The sequence below is a fragment of the Aspergillus aculeatus genome, assembly GCF_001890905.1.
Source record: "Aspergillus aculeatus ATCC 16872 unplaced genomic scaffold ASPACscaffold_7, whole genome shotgun sequence".
Lineage (NCBI taxonomy): Eukaryota > Fungi > Ascomycota > Eurotiomycetes > Eurotiales > Aspergillaceae > Aspergillus > Aspergillus aculeatus.
Window position 1 is genome coordinate 233,604 of NW_017962982.1, and position 15,783 is coordinate 249,386.

Consider the following 15,783-nt stretch of genomic DNA (forward strand, 5'->3'; position numbering starts at 1 on the left):
CGCCTGCGCTTGGGAGATGGTGTGTAGCCCGCCGATGAGTCTTGTGATTGGATTGCTTGATGGCCGGCCTCGCTTGCCGTACCTCCCGCAAGACCTCCCGTACCCTCTGTTATCGGACCTCGAGAAGTAGGTGTTATACTTCGGCGACGTCGGCGAGACGATCTGGATGAGATGCCACTAGGACTTACTGTGCCAATCTGATCACCGATGACCGAGTTACGGAGGGGCGCTGCGGATAGGCCGCTCGTGGCGGAAGTGGTGCGAAGTGGCGGCGGGGATGCGAGGGGTGGAGGGGGATCGGGGTGGTCGGGAGCGGCGGAGGAGGGTATATATGGAGGAGGATTGTCTGCCAGTTCGAATGTTTCTGGATCTGCCCTTTCACCTGGCTCTGTTGGAGAACCAGGGGAGCAGACCTCTATCAGTGGCGGTTCACTGATGTTCGCCGAAGGTCAGTGTACTGTATGTACGTCTGCAACCTTGTCACAAGCCTCAGCAGTCTACCAATCTGCTTGTTGGAGAGCGTCTGTTAGTATACTCTGTATCGCATGGCGTTCAGATGAGCTCTGCCATGCGTGCTGGTCGGGAGCAAAGTGCTTCTTACAGTAGACAAGCGGAGAGGTCTTATCGGGCTTGGACGGGGTTAACTGACTCCTCCCACGAGAGGTCACCGGATAATGGGGAATGGAAGAGCTAGAAAGGTGTGAAGGGGGCACCGAAAACAGGTTTAAAAATGGCCGGAATGACCAAGCCAGAGATATGTAAGAACCTAGTAAGTGGAAAGGGAATATTATGGACGAGGGGAAGAGAAAACTTTAGGTGGGTTGATTGAGGAACAACTGGAGGATTAGAGCGGAGGTTGAGGTCGAGCACATCGGCGGCTGCTGGGTCTCACTGACCTGACTGAACTGTCTTCCCGTGGGGCTAAGCAGCCCCCGACAATCAATGCTTATTGAATGCCTGCCTGCCTGTCAATCTCACCCCCTCCCTCCCTCCCTCCGCCCCCGTGCTCTTTCTTCCATTACCCACACTGCCCAATTCATCAGACCCATAAACTAAACCATCATTTCGTTTGCCCATTTCAGTTTTGTACCTGGTCTCGAGGCTAAACATGCTTATACAAAATTTCAATTATCTGAGTAGCAGAGAGACTCGAAACAAAGAGGTCTATGGAATCCACTTGCTACCGAATCGAGTTAACCTACGGTACTTAAAGTTGCTAGTTACTATGAATGACGATATCCATGATACATACGGGGGTATGACGATACATGGAAAAAGGCAATCATTCCCGTAGTATAACTCGAATATGATTCATGTGTGATAAGCGATCAACACTAGTTCAGTCTGTATGTCTTCTACTACCTTGAGCTTCCTATAATATCTTACACACTACCTTGGTGTTTTTTCTTAGAAATCGTATGTAAGTCATGTACAGTATGTGTTTCAGAACCAGCGATAACCGAAAGCCCTTCCCAAGCTGGATTGGAGCAGAGATGCTTGCATCACCTGAACCCCCAAGACCTCTTCGATCAAGCAAGCAGCTGACACGCAGCTAACTCGGTTTCAACATACTCGCAAATGACACCATCTGATACTCATTGATTCTGAGGAAACACGAATTAGAGGGGGCACGACCACAGATCCGCAACTGATATTGGCCACAGATCATCCGCAGCCCGACACATCACCTGCACACCTGTCCGGCCACATGGAATGAGTTGTTCTCATGCCTTTTGTCTCTTTTGTCTCAGGGGCACGGAACTCTGATGAGCAATCGCTGATCGGATGCCTTATCTGTCTCTGTGACGGCTAGATATCACAACCACCGAGAATACTACTATGTAGAAAAGTAGGCGTGCCATGCAGGAGCCCGAGTCTGCCACTACGTTTCATTTGGCCGAGTTGCATGTCGTAGATGTACCCAACCGCCCGTTATGGCAAGTAAATGTGAAGAGACTCAAATGGACCGTATGGTACCACAAGCTACAGCCCAGGTGGAGGGGTTATGCTGGCCAATCCTGAGCCATGAGCTTCTTCCTCTTCCTCTTCTTCTTCCAAGTGTCATTGCTCCGGGTAGGCACTTAAGGCATAATTTACAGGCAATGTCGTCACTGCTGAGGCTGAGTGGCTTTTTATACCTCTTTTCAGAACAAGAAGCTTGACAACTACCTCTACTACGCTGCATAGTCTGAGTGAGACTCAAGTCTATATTTCACATTAGGACAAAACATAATGGGGGTGGGAGAACTATCTTCTTCGATTCGGATGAAAATTCACAAATCGAATGGCTCGAGAGACTCTTTCAAGGTCAGAAATAAAATGTTTGTCATTGTCTGATCAAATACCCGACATCTCTCACCGCTGGTTCTGATGCATGGTCCCGTCGGAAGTCCCTGGTGTCCTCAATACTCCGCAAATGGCCATGGTAAGTCGGTTTGTTAAAAAACAATGTTTGTCCCGGCCAGATATGAACAGCAGCGATCTATGGTATCTCATCATATACATATGTATCGGTGCTGCCTCTGCCTGTCATTAGAGTCGCAGGTTGACTTAACCATACGCAGCATTAAACCGTCGTCACTATGTTTTCCTGGCTTATCGTCGAATTCTCAAGACAAAATATACCGAGTTCAAAGCTTTACAAGAGCTTGCATGCTGAATATCTTGGGAACACACGAGAACCAGAAGCACCATGTACGTAACATATTTGCTTGGTCGGGAATTCGCCTTTCATACTACGCATTTACTGCATGATGTTCAAGGAGATTGTGTGATCGACTTGATATTCTTTCCGCTGGGCTGAATTGCAATGGCCAAGCTTGTTTATGCTATGAATCCCCCAACTTTATCAAAAGGAGCTATGTTGACATTCTCAGATGCAGGACTATATATGTATATGTAAAACTGGTTGCGACCTCCAACTGAGACCTCTAAATTGATCGATTAATTTCCTCATCATCCTCGGGAGGACAACCATTGGCTCTGCTTAGCCTGAGCCTCACTGATGTTATGTGAGGCTCCAAGCCGCCGTCTACCCCGGGCCTAAACCTCGAGAGAACCACTTACCCCAGTGCAAGTTTTATACAGAAATCAGGAACTTCGAGGACGATACAACCACTACCAATCGGACAGTAAGCCCGAATCTATGTGCGACACATGCGATCGGTTCGGCTTGACTCGGGTCTTTGTCTTCCCCGTCCATGACATAACCCGTCAACTGACCTCATCATGATTCAAGCCACGGCACCTACAAGTATATATATCGAGATAACTCCTTCGTCCCCAAGGTTCTCAGTCTATCATAAGCGTTGAAGCCAAAAAATCAGTCAAACGATCCAATAAATACATTTATCATTCCATTTAACCAAAATCTCGAACAACATGGGCTGCGATTGCGGTTCCGGAAACACCTGCGGATGCAGTGGACCTAGCAGCTGCACTTGTGGAAGCTCGTGCTCTTGCACGCAGTGCGGCGTACGTTGAGATCCTCTCTCCATGAATCTTACAAGGAACTTACAGGTATATATAGAAGTAAATCCTTGCAACCTATTGAATCCAGTCCAAACTGGTCACCTGAGTGATGAATCATGACGATAATTAATGGTGGAGGATGCGATTTGCCAAGGCGTGGAAATGTTCCTCTGATTATCATGTACCTTAGGACTAAATGACTTATATTATCAACCTATAAGTCTTCATCCCTAACGATGTAACGATGACCATTATGTCCAAAATCCTGTAGGCTGAGCTTCAAAGAGATCAAGAACCATTATCGAGCAGTAGGACATATGAAGAGACGGCAGACATGTTCGGTGGCGAGGGCTGTTATCTAGTGTCATAGACTCCGATGACCTTCTCTGAAGCGCAATCTTGTTTTGCCAAAAGGAAATCTATTCCCTGTATAGATTGTATGTATCGCAAGTATTGTAAGGTCGAAAAAGCCATCGAGCCTAGCGGTGATGCTATTGACAACGGCGAGCTAGTAATCCCATTGACCGGTGATCGTCCGTGCGGTCTCCAAGAACGGCTGAGTAAACAGGGTAGCCTGCACCGCCCCAGATATCCTTAGGGGAGCTTGGATTTCGAGACCTGAGGAAACGTTGATTCAATTGGGATTATGGTCGCAATAATTAACTTAGAGTCGGATGTTAGGATTAGGCGTGCCTCGACTTCGCACACGACCCTCGTTGCTGGATCTGATTGCCAGTCAAAAAGCCGCAGTGTTGTCGGAAGTTGGTTCGAGGTCGTCATCACCGCCTGAGCTAGAAGGCCAAAACCAGCAGTTGGAACTGCCACCGCTCCCCGTGTCGCCCACTTCATCATCCTGCAGCAGCGACAACAGCCTCTCCTCCCCTCTTTCTCCCATCTACCGCCGCCCCTCTTCCTCCACTCTCTCCATCCACGACCGTACTTCTCACAAGATGGCCCCCTCCGCTGCTGATGGCGAGAACCAGCATGGTTCCGTCTTCTCCGTCTCCGGACCCGTCGTCGTGGCCGAGCATATGATCGGTTGTGCTATGTACGAGTTGGTAGGTTCTCCCCGCAGCTCCTTCTACCCCATAACAGTGCACGAGGGACTCGCATGTCGATACAACCCCACACTTAGTCTCTATCGTCTCTGATAACCTCCGCAGTGTCGAGTCGGTCATGATCTGCTTGTCGGAGAAGTCATTCGTATCGATGGAGATAAGGCCACCATTCAGGTCTACGAGGAAACCGGTACAGCACCATTCATCTCCCGCTTTCCACCATCTCAATCTCTAACAATTTTCGCCATCAGCCGGCTTGACGGTTGGCGACCCCGTTCAGCGTACAGGCAAGCCCCTTTCGGTTGAGCTCGGGCCCGGTTTGATGGAAACGATTTACGATGGTATTCAGCGCCCCCTGAAGGATATCTCCGAACAGTCCAAGGGCATCTACATTCCCCGTGGTATTGCAGTCAATGCCTTGGATCGTGAGAGGAAGTGGGACTTCAAGCCCGGGAAATACAAGGTCGGCGATCACATCACTGGCGGTGACATCTGGGGCACCGTTTTCGAGAACAGCTTGGTGAACGACCACAAGATCATCCTTCCTCCCCGCGCGAGGGGTACTATTACCAGAATTGCCGAGGCTGGTAGCTACACGGTTGACGAGAAACTGCTTGAAATCGAGTTCAATGGCGTGAAGACTGAGCACAGTATGATGCACACCTGGCCCGTCCGTGTGCCCAGACCTGTGAACGAGAAGCTGGCCTCCGACTCTCCGTTCATTGTCGGCCAGAGAGTCTTGGATTCTCTTTTCCCCAGTGTCCAGGGTGGTACCGTCTGCATTCCCGGTGCCTTCGGATGCGGTAAGACTGTTATCTCTCAGAGTGTGTCCAAGTTCTCCAACAGTGATATCATCGTCTACGTGGGTTGCGGTGAGCGTGGTAATGAGATGGCTGAAGTGTTGATGGATTTCCCCGAGGTTTGTCGCTTTCCCCGCAAGAGCCCCATCAATTACTGATCAACGTCTTTTTAGCTCTCCATCGACATCGACGGTCGCAAGGAGCCTATCATGAAGCGTACCTGCCTGATCGCTAACACCTCCAACATGCCTGTCGCCGCCCGTGAAGCCTCTATCTACACCGGTATTACGATCGCCGAATACTTCCGTGACCAAGGAAAGGACGTGGCTATGATGGCGGATTCCAGTTCTCGCTGGGCCGAGGCTCTCCGTGAAATCTCCGGTCGTCTGGGAGAGATGCCTGCTGATCAGGGTTTCCCCGCCTACCTTGGTGCTAAGCTTGCCTCCTTCTATGAGCGTGCCGGAAGGAGTATCGCCCTCGGAAGCCCCGAGAGAACCGGCAGTGTCAGTATTGTCGGTGCCGTCAGCCCTCCAGGTGGTGATTTCTCGGACCCTGTTACCAGCAGCACTCTCGGTATCGTCCAGGTTTTCTGGGGTCTGGACAAGAAGCTGGCTCAGCGCAAGCACTTCCCTTCGATCAATACGTCGATCTCCTACAGCAAGTATACCACGGTTCTGGACCGGTACTACGAGAAGCACCACCCCGAGTTCCCTCGTCTGCGTGATCAGATTCGTGAGCTTTTGACCAAATCGGAAGATCTGGACCAGGTGGTGCAGTTGGTCGGTAAGGCGGCATTGGGTGACTCGGATAAGATCACCCTGGATGTGGCTGCCATGGTCAAGGATGATTTCCTGCAACAGAACGGCTACAGTGACTACGATCAGTTCTGTCCTCTCTGGAAGACCGAGTACATGATGAAAGCTTTCATGGGCTACCATGACGAAGCGCAGAAGGCCGTTGCCCAAGGTCAGAATTGGGCCAAGGTTCGCGACGCCACGGGCGATATCCAGACCGCTCTGCGGAACATGAAGTTCGAAGTGCCAGACAACGAGGCGGAGGTGTCTAACAAGGTGAGTCCGATTCTCTTGCATGCCACGACGTAATAACTCTAACTCCTTCCAGTATGAGAAGATCCTCCAAACCATGTCGGAGCGTTTCGCTTCGGTGTCGGATGAGTAGAGGATATCAACACGTCCGGGAGATGATCTTCAGGATCGTGTCGTCATTTCTTTCTTTTGAATTTCAAGAGCTTTGTAGCATAGCAAATTCCCATTATCTGTAGTTATTGCAGTTTCGTTGAAGATCTTCCAGAAAATTCCTTTTGCCCAACAATGATAGATTTTGAGCCCATTTGAGTCAGTGGTCAGGCAGCATCATTGTTTGGCCGGTTTGGGTGGCCAGAAGCACATGACGCGTCCCAGTGAATTCGTGGTTTTGCATTATGACATTCAAGAGAAAGAAGTTTTGTTGCTGCTTCCAACTGTGTATTTTGTAGGGGTAGAGATACATTGATTAACAGCAAGGCCTTGAATCGCCACCACTGGTAATATTCTTTATGCTGTTGTGGCTTTGTAGTAGCTGTTGTATCGATCTTTATCTCTGATCTGGGCCGAAGCGAAAGGCTACACTTGGCACTTCCCGTCGCCGCCGCCGCCTTCGCTCACTCCGACACTCTTCCCCCTTCAACTTAAACCCTCCCCCCCCCACCATTCACAGCTACTACGCTTAACAGGCATTCATTCATACACTCGATTCCATACACTTGATTGCTGTCTTTTTATCAGACGAAGCTTCCTTTTTTAATTTGGAGCGATTCCCTAAATCATCATTGCCAGCCATGGCAAGCCCAACTGGCTTCTCGTGCGCAATCCCCCCTCCCCCTTGGGCCCTCGTGCTCTCGATGTTAGCTTGACTGACTGACCTCGCTTGTCGGACAGGATAAATGTCAACGATCCCAGCTTGATCTCCCTGGTCAATAAGCTGCAGGATGTCTTCGCTACTGTCGGAGTAAGTGATTGCTGTTTCGTGGAGCTCTCATGCGGCCCCTCCGCATACTGACACCGCTTGTTCTGTTTAGGTTCACAACCCCATCGACCTGCCTCAAATCGCCGTCGTCGGTTCGCAGTCTAGCGGAAAGAGTTCCGTCTTGGAGAATATCGTTGGCCGCGATTTGTAAGTGACCCTGACTGTCGCCATCGCAACCACTGTCGCATTCGCTGACTATCAACCCTGCCCCCCCCCCCCTAGCCTGCCCCGTGGTTCCGGAATTGTCACTCGCAGACCCCTCATTCTGCAACTGATCAACAAGCCCGCTGCCAACGCACAGACCAACAGTGTGAAGGAAGAAGAGTTGGAAGGCACGGATAAGGAGGCAAACGTGGACGAGTACGGCGAGTTCCTGCACATTCCCGGCCAAAAGTTCTACGACTTCAACAAGATCCGCGATGAAATCGTGCGCGAAACCGAACAGAAAGTTGGCCGCAATGCCGGCATCTCGCCCGCCCCGATCAACCTCCGCATCTACTCGCCCAACGTTTTGACGCTGACGCTGGTTGACTTGCCCGGTTTGACCAAGGTGCCGGTGGGTGATCAGCCCAAGGACATCGAGAAGCAGATTCGGGACATGGTCATGAAGTATATCAGCAAGCCCAATGCTATCATCCTTGCTGTCACTTCCGCTAACCAGGATTTGGCCAATTCGGATGGCTTGAAGCTGGCGCGCGAGGTGGATCCCGAGGGTCAGCGCACCATCGGTGTCTTGACCAAGGTGGATCTGATGGACGAGGGCACCGATGTCGTGGATATTCTTGCGGGCAGGATTATCCCCTTGCGCCTGGGTTATGTGCCGGTGGTCAACCGCGGTCAGCGCGATATTGAGAACAAGAAGCCCATTGCGTATGCGCTGGAGAACGAGAAGAACTTTTTCGAGAACCACAAGGCTTATCGCAACAAGTCGTCATACTGTGGAACGCCCTATCTTGCCAGGAAGTTGAACTTGGTGCGCATAGCTCCCTGGTGCATGACTCCATGTGCGCTAACCATGCCATAGATCCTCATGATGCACATCAAGCAAACGCTTCCCGACATCAAGGCCCGCATCTCGTCCTCTCTCCAGAAATACTCTTCCGAACTTTCGCAGCTTGGCGACTCGATGCTCGGCAACAGCGCTAACATCATACTGAACATTATCACCGAGTTCAGCAATGAGTACCGCACTGTGCTGGAGGGTAACAACACCGAACTTTCGAGTATTGAGCTGTCCGGAGGTGCCCGTATCAGCTTCGTGTTCCACGAGCTCTACTCGAACGGTGTCAAGGCAGTCGATCCTTTTGATCAGGTGAAGGACATTGATATCCGTACTATTCTCTACAACTCCTCCGGATCGTCACCAGCTCTCTTCGTTGGCACGACCGCTTTCGAACTGATTGTGAAGCAACAGATCAAGCGACTGGAGGATCCTAGCTTGAAGTGTATTTCCCTGGTGTACGACGAACTCGTCCGCATTCTTGGTCAGCTTTTGAACAAGCAGCTCTTCCGGAGGTATCCTATGCTAAAGGAGAAGTTCCATGCCGTGGTCATTGGATTCTTTAAGAAGTGCATGGAGCCGACTAACAAATTGGTTCGGGATCTTATCGCTATGGAGACGGTTTACATTAATACTGGCCACCCTGACTTCCTTAACGGACACCGCGTAAGTTATTCGCACAATCTCTGTAGCTGAGCGATACTGACTGATCAGGCCATGGCTATTGTCAACGAACGTCAACTTGGAAGCAAGCCTACGCAAGTAGACCCCAAGACCGGCAAGCCTCTCCCTCCGCGGGCCAACAGCCCTTCGGTCGAGACCCCTACCGACACCGGCAGCTCTGGGTTCTTCGGCAGCTTCTGGGCCTCGAAGAACAAGAAGAAGATGGCTGCTATGGAGCCGCCACCGCCCACTCTGAAGGCCTCTGCCGCCCTGTCCGAGCGGGAGAGCAGTGAAGTTGAAGTTATCAGTGAGTACTGTTCAATAGTTTTGCAGATTGGATGCTTACACAAAACAGAGCTGCTCATCACATCTTACTTCAACATTGTCAAGCGCACCATGATCGATATGGTTCCCAAGGCCATCATGTACACCCTCGTCCAGTAAGTTCGATCCTACGAGCGTTTTATATTTGTTACTAACACAGAGCCAGATTCACCAAGGATGAGATGCAGCGCGAGCTCCTGGAGATGATGTACCGCAACAACGAGTTGGATGAACTCCTCAAGGAGAGCGACTACACCATCCGCCGGCGGAAAGAGTGCCAGCAAATGGTGGAGAGCCTATCCCGCGCTAGCGAGATTGTCAGCCAGGTCCAGTGAGTCCCAGAGTTGGATGGTTGATTTCACATTCATACACCCGGTTGCTTTCTGTTGTCCTGGTAGCCAGCCTTTTTGGAGGGGCTCAGTCTCTTGCGGGGAGTTGATGATGCCTTACGTTTATATTTTCTTCTGATGCAAGAATTCCACGGCCGCATGGTGGATGAACGGTTGCCAAGATTTGACGAATTTGTATCGCCTAATGACTGCGGATGATTGCGGCTTGTTTAGAATTGAGACTATTTTGCAGATTAGCAGTTGCAATGTACAGTAACTCAAGAGGAGAACCCGTACTGTTCAGGCTTGATGTTTAGAAGCATGCTCGCTCAGGATGGGTAGCAGCTCTACCTACAATGGTCACAGGCTGAAGCTTATTAGTGGATGATTATAGTAGTACTTCTACGACTGCCTTGACATAAACCAGCTTTGCTGAACGTTTAAAATATCTACAAGAATATGCTAGGGCAGTCCCCGTCAAATCTGTTCTGGTGAAGTATGAACTGTACACATGTCCTTGCCAGTGAAAGGGATGCATTGCTAAATTGTTAGGTGCAGTGGTGCAGTGGGTGCTGTGCCAGGCCCGGGTGCATGCGAAAAGGGGCTTAGCGTACCAATGAAGTGGGTCACTATCAGATAAGCCCATGTTTAGCGTGGCTCGCGTGGCCAATAGCCGCTCGGCCCGGTGATCCGAAGTATATCACTGTAGGTGCCATGTTGCTGGGTAGACTATGTATGAAAGGGATAATCATATCTACGCAAGATAGCAAGCAGAAGAATAGAATGAAAAAAGCTGGTTTGTATGTCTTTAGTTAGAAGTGTCAAAGATTGAGTAACACGCTGTAGTGAGTGTAATTACCATCAGGCAACGATCACAAGTGACGAGCTGCCTTTCACTTCTCTTCTCCTCTTTCTTCCTCTCCCTTTCTCACTTTTGTTTCCTCTTCATCTCCCACACTCCTTTCCCTGTTCTCTGTAAAACTTCATCTTTTCTTTCATCTCTCTCAATCTCATCTCACCTTGAGCATCTCATCATCTCCCGCTTGTTTCAAACCCAAGAAGTGAAACCAAGTAAGTCAACACTCACCGTAACCACAGATCACATACTGATCCCCTCAAGCATGTGCTTCGGATACAAATTCCCGGTAATCTCCACCAGGTGCACTCAGGAGGTCCGTCATCTCGCTTGGAAAGAGATTTACTTCCAATGCCGTGACCGGTGCGACGATTCGACGAACTTCCAGCCGTACGTACCCCACACCTTACATTCTGTGAAAGCCCCTGCTAACTCACCTCTTTCCTCAGTTGTGAGCAGAACAGTATGCAGGACTTTGTTTCAGTGGGCAGCTTGTATATAAGGAACGCCCCATGCCGCCTCTGCCAATGGGATTACAAGGCCGAAGGCTTTGATCCGAGCAACGGTGCGAGGCTGTGCCAAGTGAGTTCTCTCTCTCTCACCTTCCTGCTTGCCTTTTTCTCAACAAAGAATAGACACACTGACCAAAACCCCCCATCACGGGAGAAACAGGTCATCAAGCGTCCTCACGATTACGAATTCAACTGGATCATGGAATACATGAGCGACCTCGTCCCCGTCGGCTCGCGGGCCATCCCTCCAGTCGAGACAGCCAAGAACCCTCGCAGTATGGTCGATTACTGGCTGGCCGTCGAGGACCCAGAGGTCGATGATGACACTGATGACACTGACGACTTCGAGGCGTCCGAGGACGACGTCGCTGATGATTTCGACTTCGTCACCGATGAGGACTACACTTCTGACTTCGAGGTGCTTGATGAGTTCGAGCTGTAAGCGGGCTTGATCGTTTATCGTTCATCGTTCTTTGCTCTTGATTGCGTGCTTACGCTGTACTTCAACACCCCTCTGGTCTGCTCTTGGCGAGCTCTGTTGGGTCTTGATGTTCTCAGCGAGCATGACTTTATGTCGTTTTGCTTGTTCTGTGGCTTTTGTGGTTCATTGGGGGTGTTGGCTGAAGGATACGGCTGGGTTAGCTATGGCTCCTATCTTGTCATAGGGTATGCATGGCTGGTCAGTCGACATGAAGCTTTGGTGTTGATGATTATTCTTCTCATATCCTCTCCTTGTTTCATCTGGTTTTTATCTCAGTCGAAGATGGGAGAAGTTTGTGTCTGGCTATGGCTTCCACCTTGTCGTGGGGTATGCATAGTCCGGCTGTGGCTTCTGACTATTTTCGCTGCTTTGCTTCTGTTTCTATTTCCCAATGGTTGCCAATCTGGCTTCATTAGTGCAACAGTTGTGACACTGGACATGACATATTTGTGGTTGGATTCAGGCCTTTGGAGTTCGTCTCGGCCGTGTTTCTGAATATCTCTGGAGAAAGTCACATAGCTAGCCATAATCCAACAACGTTGCAAGTTTGCACCCACTCTCTCAATCTGCAACCATCTCCTCTAATCTTAAATAAGACAGTCTATGCAATCGAAGAATGTCTATACGTATAATGCCACCCCTCCCTCTCCATATCCCCACGGACCTTGTAATTCTCCTCCGCGATCCTCACCAGCCCCAAATCCATATCCACCACCAGCACCCCTTCCTCATCGCCCATCTGCCCCACCGGCCCAACGACCGGCAAAACCACCCGCGAGAGACCCATAAACTTGTCCTCCGGATCCTGGCCCCGCGCGACATTGGCAAAGATAATCCCGCAGGTATTCTCGAAGCACCGCGCCGTGAGGGTCGTCTCGAGGAACAATTTCTCCGACTCCGGGTTATGTTTCAGCATCGCGGGCGAGGCGTCGTAGCGACTCCCTATCGTAAAACCCCCCTCATTAGCCATGTCGCTTTTCTAAGAACAACAAAAACCACCCCTCCCACCCTTTACCGAATGGGCGTAGCCACCCAACCCACTCACACCCCCCCCCCAAAAAAAACAAAGAAAAACAAAGAAAAAAAGACAACTCACAAAAAGTCGGCAAAATCACCACCTCCGCGCCCTTGGAGATCAACTCGCGGAAGGCCTCCGGGAACGCCAGATCCCAACAGATCAGTAGCCCCACCTTCCCCAGCGGCGTGTCGAACACCTCGTGCGGCTCCTCCCCGGATGACGTCAGATACTCGCGCTCCGGGTGCCAGATGTTCTTCTTGCGGTAATGGCCCAGAATGCGGCCGTCGTGGGAGATGAAGTACGCCGTATTGTAGAGGAGGGCGTCCTTTTTGCTTGCATCGGTGGGGTTGGGGCTTTTGGTGAGGTTGGTGGTCGCGGGCTGCGGCTCGTGACGTTCGACGATTGTGCCGGGTACGATGCAGATGTGCAGGTCGCGGGCGAGGGCTTGGTAGGCTTGCAGGTATTTCTGGGTGGAGGCCGCGTGGTCGAGCCAGAGGGGGTCGGAGGGGGCCCAGCCGTTTAGGTGGTATCTTTTTTGTTTTGGATGGGTTAGTTGGTGGGTTTGGGGATGGAAATGCCCGGGGAAGGGGGGTTGTGCGGGGGTTTGAGGTATAGGGCGAGAGAGCGTATGCATACTCTGGGAGGACGGCGAGCTTAGCACCTTGGGCTGCGGCTTCGCGGATGTAATCGCATGCTTTGCGGTGGTTTTCTTCGATGGCTAGGTCCTGCGAGATATGGTTGGTGAGATGTTGCGATTTCTGAGGTAGCTGGGCGACGTACCTGGATGTTCCATTGAATGACGGCTACTCGATGAGTGGGTGCCATTGTGCGTTACAGTGATGTGAGGGATAAGAAGAAGAGATCAGAGTCTTGCGGAATGCGACGAAAGAGAAAGTCATGATGTTCACCCAGTGCCGGGTGGAAGTTGGAGGTTGGAGATGTGGAGTCATTGAGTTCCCCGCGTTGGAGTCGCCTTGATAAGAGCGGGGTGTGTTTATGTAACTCTTTCCTTCCCTCTGCAACTTTCTCCTGAACTTCGAGATAAGACAACATCAAACAGGATGCTTTCGTATTTGAATTGTTATGAATGACCGACTAACTATCACTACTGACTGATTTGTCTTCAACCGCAGATGGAAACATCTGGAGGTGCAGGGGGTTTTCAAACGCGCCAGCCATGTCATGAAGCTGATCCTTTCCCAGGGATGAAGACCTCTTCGCCTTAACTCAAAATCAATTCGGACGAGAAACCACCCCAAGCATCCAGAACCCGCCACTGTTGAGAATGCAGATTCTCGTGCCGCCGGCTCTCCAGAATCCAAGGCCAGTGAAGTTGCCATTGGCCAGGTGGCAAGACCCTACAAGGGGACTGGAGTTGGACCTCCCCACGATAGTCGAGTAGCTCGAACAATGGCTGTTCGATCAGTGGCTGGATGATATACATAGTGCGACCTGGTTCAAGATCAGGGTCGCGAAGATCAAGCAAGAGACTTTCCCACTGGGAGACGGACAGCTCCCTACCGAGCAGAATTCCGTCCCCTCGACCACTCCGAACCGGCTTGATGATGTACTTGTCTTTATGAATCAGGGATCGGCTCTGCTGGCCGATCAACTTGCTCAGCTCCGGAGACCCAGGGTTGATGGTAGGTACGACGCCGTGCCGGAGGATCGCTGCTTGGTCTGGTGTAAGGACTTGCTTGCTGACAAGGCCGTCAAGCTCTTGGAGGAGCACCCCAAGGATCCGCTTGGTCGTGAATAAGAAGAACGCTTCCCAAATCATTGACACAGTGCAACGTCATGTGTCGTAAGATGTCTGTCGGGATGGAGCGCAGTTCATGCTGGAACAGATGAAGCCCGGTTTGGTACACACGGTCCAGACGCTCCCCGTCTGTGCTGACCATGTCAGGACAGTCCTTGTCAGACAGACAGTAAAGGTCAAATCCAGTGCGAGTTGTTACTCTTGATCAAGCGAAGGTCTGCTGGCTTGATTATAGTCGCACTAATTCTTCCACTTTGTTCAGCAAAGGAGACGAACATGTCAATGAAGGGCGTTCGATACTGGTCGCGCACAATATGTATTGGGTACTTCGGATCGAAAATATCTAGCTGACTCTTGATAAACTGGGCCATAGTCAGAACACCATAGTTGCTCACAAGGACGAAAGCCCTCTACATACCTTTCGTGCGTCTGCACCTGCAAAGACACAGCCTCTTTCAGCCGCCATCTCCTCGTATATCTGATAGCCATAGGCTGCAAGGTGCTGTGCATTGATGGAGTATCGTGCGTTGATCTCACAGATCTTGACAGTACCTGGGTGATTCGAAGGAAGAAGAAGATCAGATCGCCAGTGTCCCTGACAATCTCTGAAAAGTCTCAGATTGTTCGCTTCAGACTGCTCATGCAACCACTAAGTGGGAAGGTCAGCACCGCTGCTAAAGGTCAAGTTGATGAGTGTCTCACGTGCAGAAGGTCTTTCTCATGTGGTTCCAGTGGCATCCTTTGGGGGAACGCAGCCTGTTCGTCGGTCCACCAAGTGTCCACGATGCTGCTAAGTCCGCCGACTAGTGCCTCGTGAAGCTTCGCTACATTCCTTTGAAGTCTTTCAGGTAAGAGAAGCGGGTTTGGAGAGTTGTTGTTCACATTTCCCCGACAACCGCTAGAGAGAGACTCGAAGTACGTTCTAAAAGTCTGGTTCTGTCTATGCTGTACTTCCTTCTGGGCAGATTTCGGAGCCACAGGGTCTGCTGGACTTATTGTTGAAGCCAGACAAACCTGATGGATGCCGTATTGAGTGACCATCTTAAATTGCTTTACTGAGATGTGCGATTGTGCAAGCATTCGCACTCAGCTCATAGCTTCGTTCTCTGGCCCTGTTTAAGTATCTTGCCAACCCCTATTTGGAACGTTGTCTTAAATCAGAAGCATCTTTTTGCATTGACATCGCCACCTTGCCATTTCTCGAATACACGGCATACTCTTCTCGAGGGCTCGCAGTTCTATGGCGCTTTGCGCTTTTTCAGCGGTCAGCGACTGAGCCGTCGACATCTGAATCCTCGGCAAAGCAATGCGAAGTGTATCCTTTGTACTGAAGCAGGAATAGAGTCTAAAGAGTGGTCCATCTCGCCCCTCGGCCTCATATTACTTCCTTGATTGACTTGCTCTGGCTCGAGAGAGCTTGATTGCGTGCCCCAAGACCCCTATGAGATCGAAATGTCAGTCTCACGATATCACGGATTGTTTAAAAC

At 50.7% G+C, this 15,783-nt stretch overlaps 4 protein-coding genes across 4 annotated transcripts; 2 read left to right on the top strand and 2 right to left on the bottom strand.

Annotated features, from left to right (window-relative positions):
- Positions 1–4,421: 4,421 nt before the first annotated feature.
- Positions 4,422–6,508, top strand: ASPACDRAFT_42722 (H(+)-transporting V1 sector ATPase subunit A; the record flags this gene model as incomplete). The annotated part of the gene is made up of 5 exons (XM_020201143.1): positions 4,422–4,529; positions 4,635–4,719; positions 4,781–5,448; positions 5,503–6,399; positions 6,452–6,508. The coding sequence occupies 5 exons, from the start codon at positions 4,422–4,424 to the stop codon at positions 6,506–6,508; spliced, it is 1,815 nt and encodes a 604-aa protein (XP_020056480.1).
- A 569-nt stretch (positions 6,509–7,077) lies between these two features.
- ASPACDRAFT_118092 (dynamin-like GTPase vpsA) lies at positions 7,078–10,090 on the top strand. The gene is made up of 8 exons (XM_020196136.1): positions 7,078–7,189; positions 7,267–7,336; positions 7,407–7,501; positions 7,577–8,327; positions 8,379–9,020; positions 9,069–9,324; positions 9,373–9,457; positions 9,508–10,090. The coding sequence occupies exons 1-8, from the start codon at positions 7,167–7,169 to the stop codon at positions 9,674–9,676; spliced, it is 2,091 nt and encodes a 696-aa protein (XP_020056481.1). The 5' UTR covers positions 7,078–7,166; the 3' UTR covers positions 9,677–10,090.
- Positions 10,091–11,916: 1,826 nt separating this feature from the next.
- Positions 11,917–13,500, bottom strand: ASPACDRAFT_118093 (carbon-nitrogen hydrolase family protein). Its single transcript, XM_020196137.1, has 4 exons — positions 13,318–13,500; positions 13,174–13,262; positions 12,616–13,067; positions 11,917–12,461 (listed from the first exon to the last, which is right to left on the bottom strand). The coding sequence occupies exons 1-4, from the start codon at positions 13,360–13,362 to the stop codon at positions 12,121–12,123; spliced, it is 927 nt and encodes a 308-aa protein (XP_020056482.1). The 5' UTR covers positions 13,363–13,500; the 3' UTR covers positions 11,917–12,120.
- Positions 13,501–13,573: 73 nt separating this feature from the next.
- Positions 13,574–15,034, bottom strand: ASPACDRAFT_1855740 (uncharacterized protein; the record flags this gene model as incomplete). Its single annotated transcript, XM_020197450.1, has 5 exons — positions 13,574–14,304; positions 14,408–14,425; positions 14,496–14,658; positions 14,715–14,945; positions 14,999–15,034. The coding sequence occupies 5 exons, from the start codon at positions 15,032–15,034 to the stop codon at positions 13,760–13,762; spliced, it is 993 nt and encodes a 330-aa protein (XP_020056483.1). The 3' UTR covers positions 13,574–13,759.
- Positions 15,035–15,783: the final 749 nt, after the last annotated feature.

Bases quoted from the DNA above. Each gene is read 5' to 3' on its own strand.
- ASPACDRAFT_118092 (XM_020196136.1), top strand. From the start codon at position 7,167: ATGGCAAGCCCAACTGGCTTCTC. The intron at 7,190-7,266 runs GTGCGCAATCCC...CTTGTCGGACAG, and splicing joins GCAAGCCCAACTGGCTTCTC to GATAAATGTCAACGATCCCA. The intron at 7,337-7,406 runs GTAAGTGATTGC...TGTTCTGTTTAG, and splicing joins ATGTCTTCGCTACTGTCGGA to GTTCACAACCCCATCGACCT.
- ASPACDRAFT_118093 (XM_020196137.1), bottom strand. From the start codon at position 13,362: ATGGCACCCACTCATCGAGTAGCCGTCATTCAATGGAACATCCAG. The intron at 13,263-13,317 runs GTACGTCGCCCA...CATATCTCGCAG, and splicing joins TCATTCAATGGAACATCCAG to GACCTAGCCATCGAAGAAAA. The intron at 13,068-13,173 runs GTATGCATACGC...AAAACAAAAAAG, and splicing joins AAGCTCGCCGTCCTCCCAGA to ATACCACCTAAACGGCTGGG.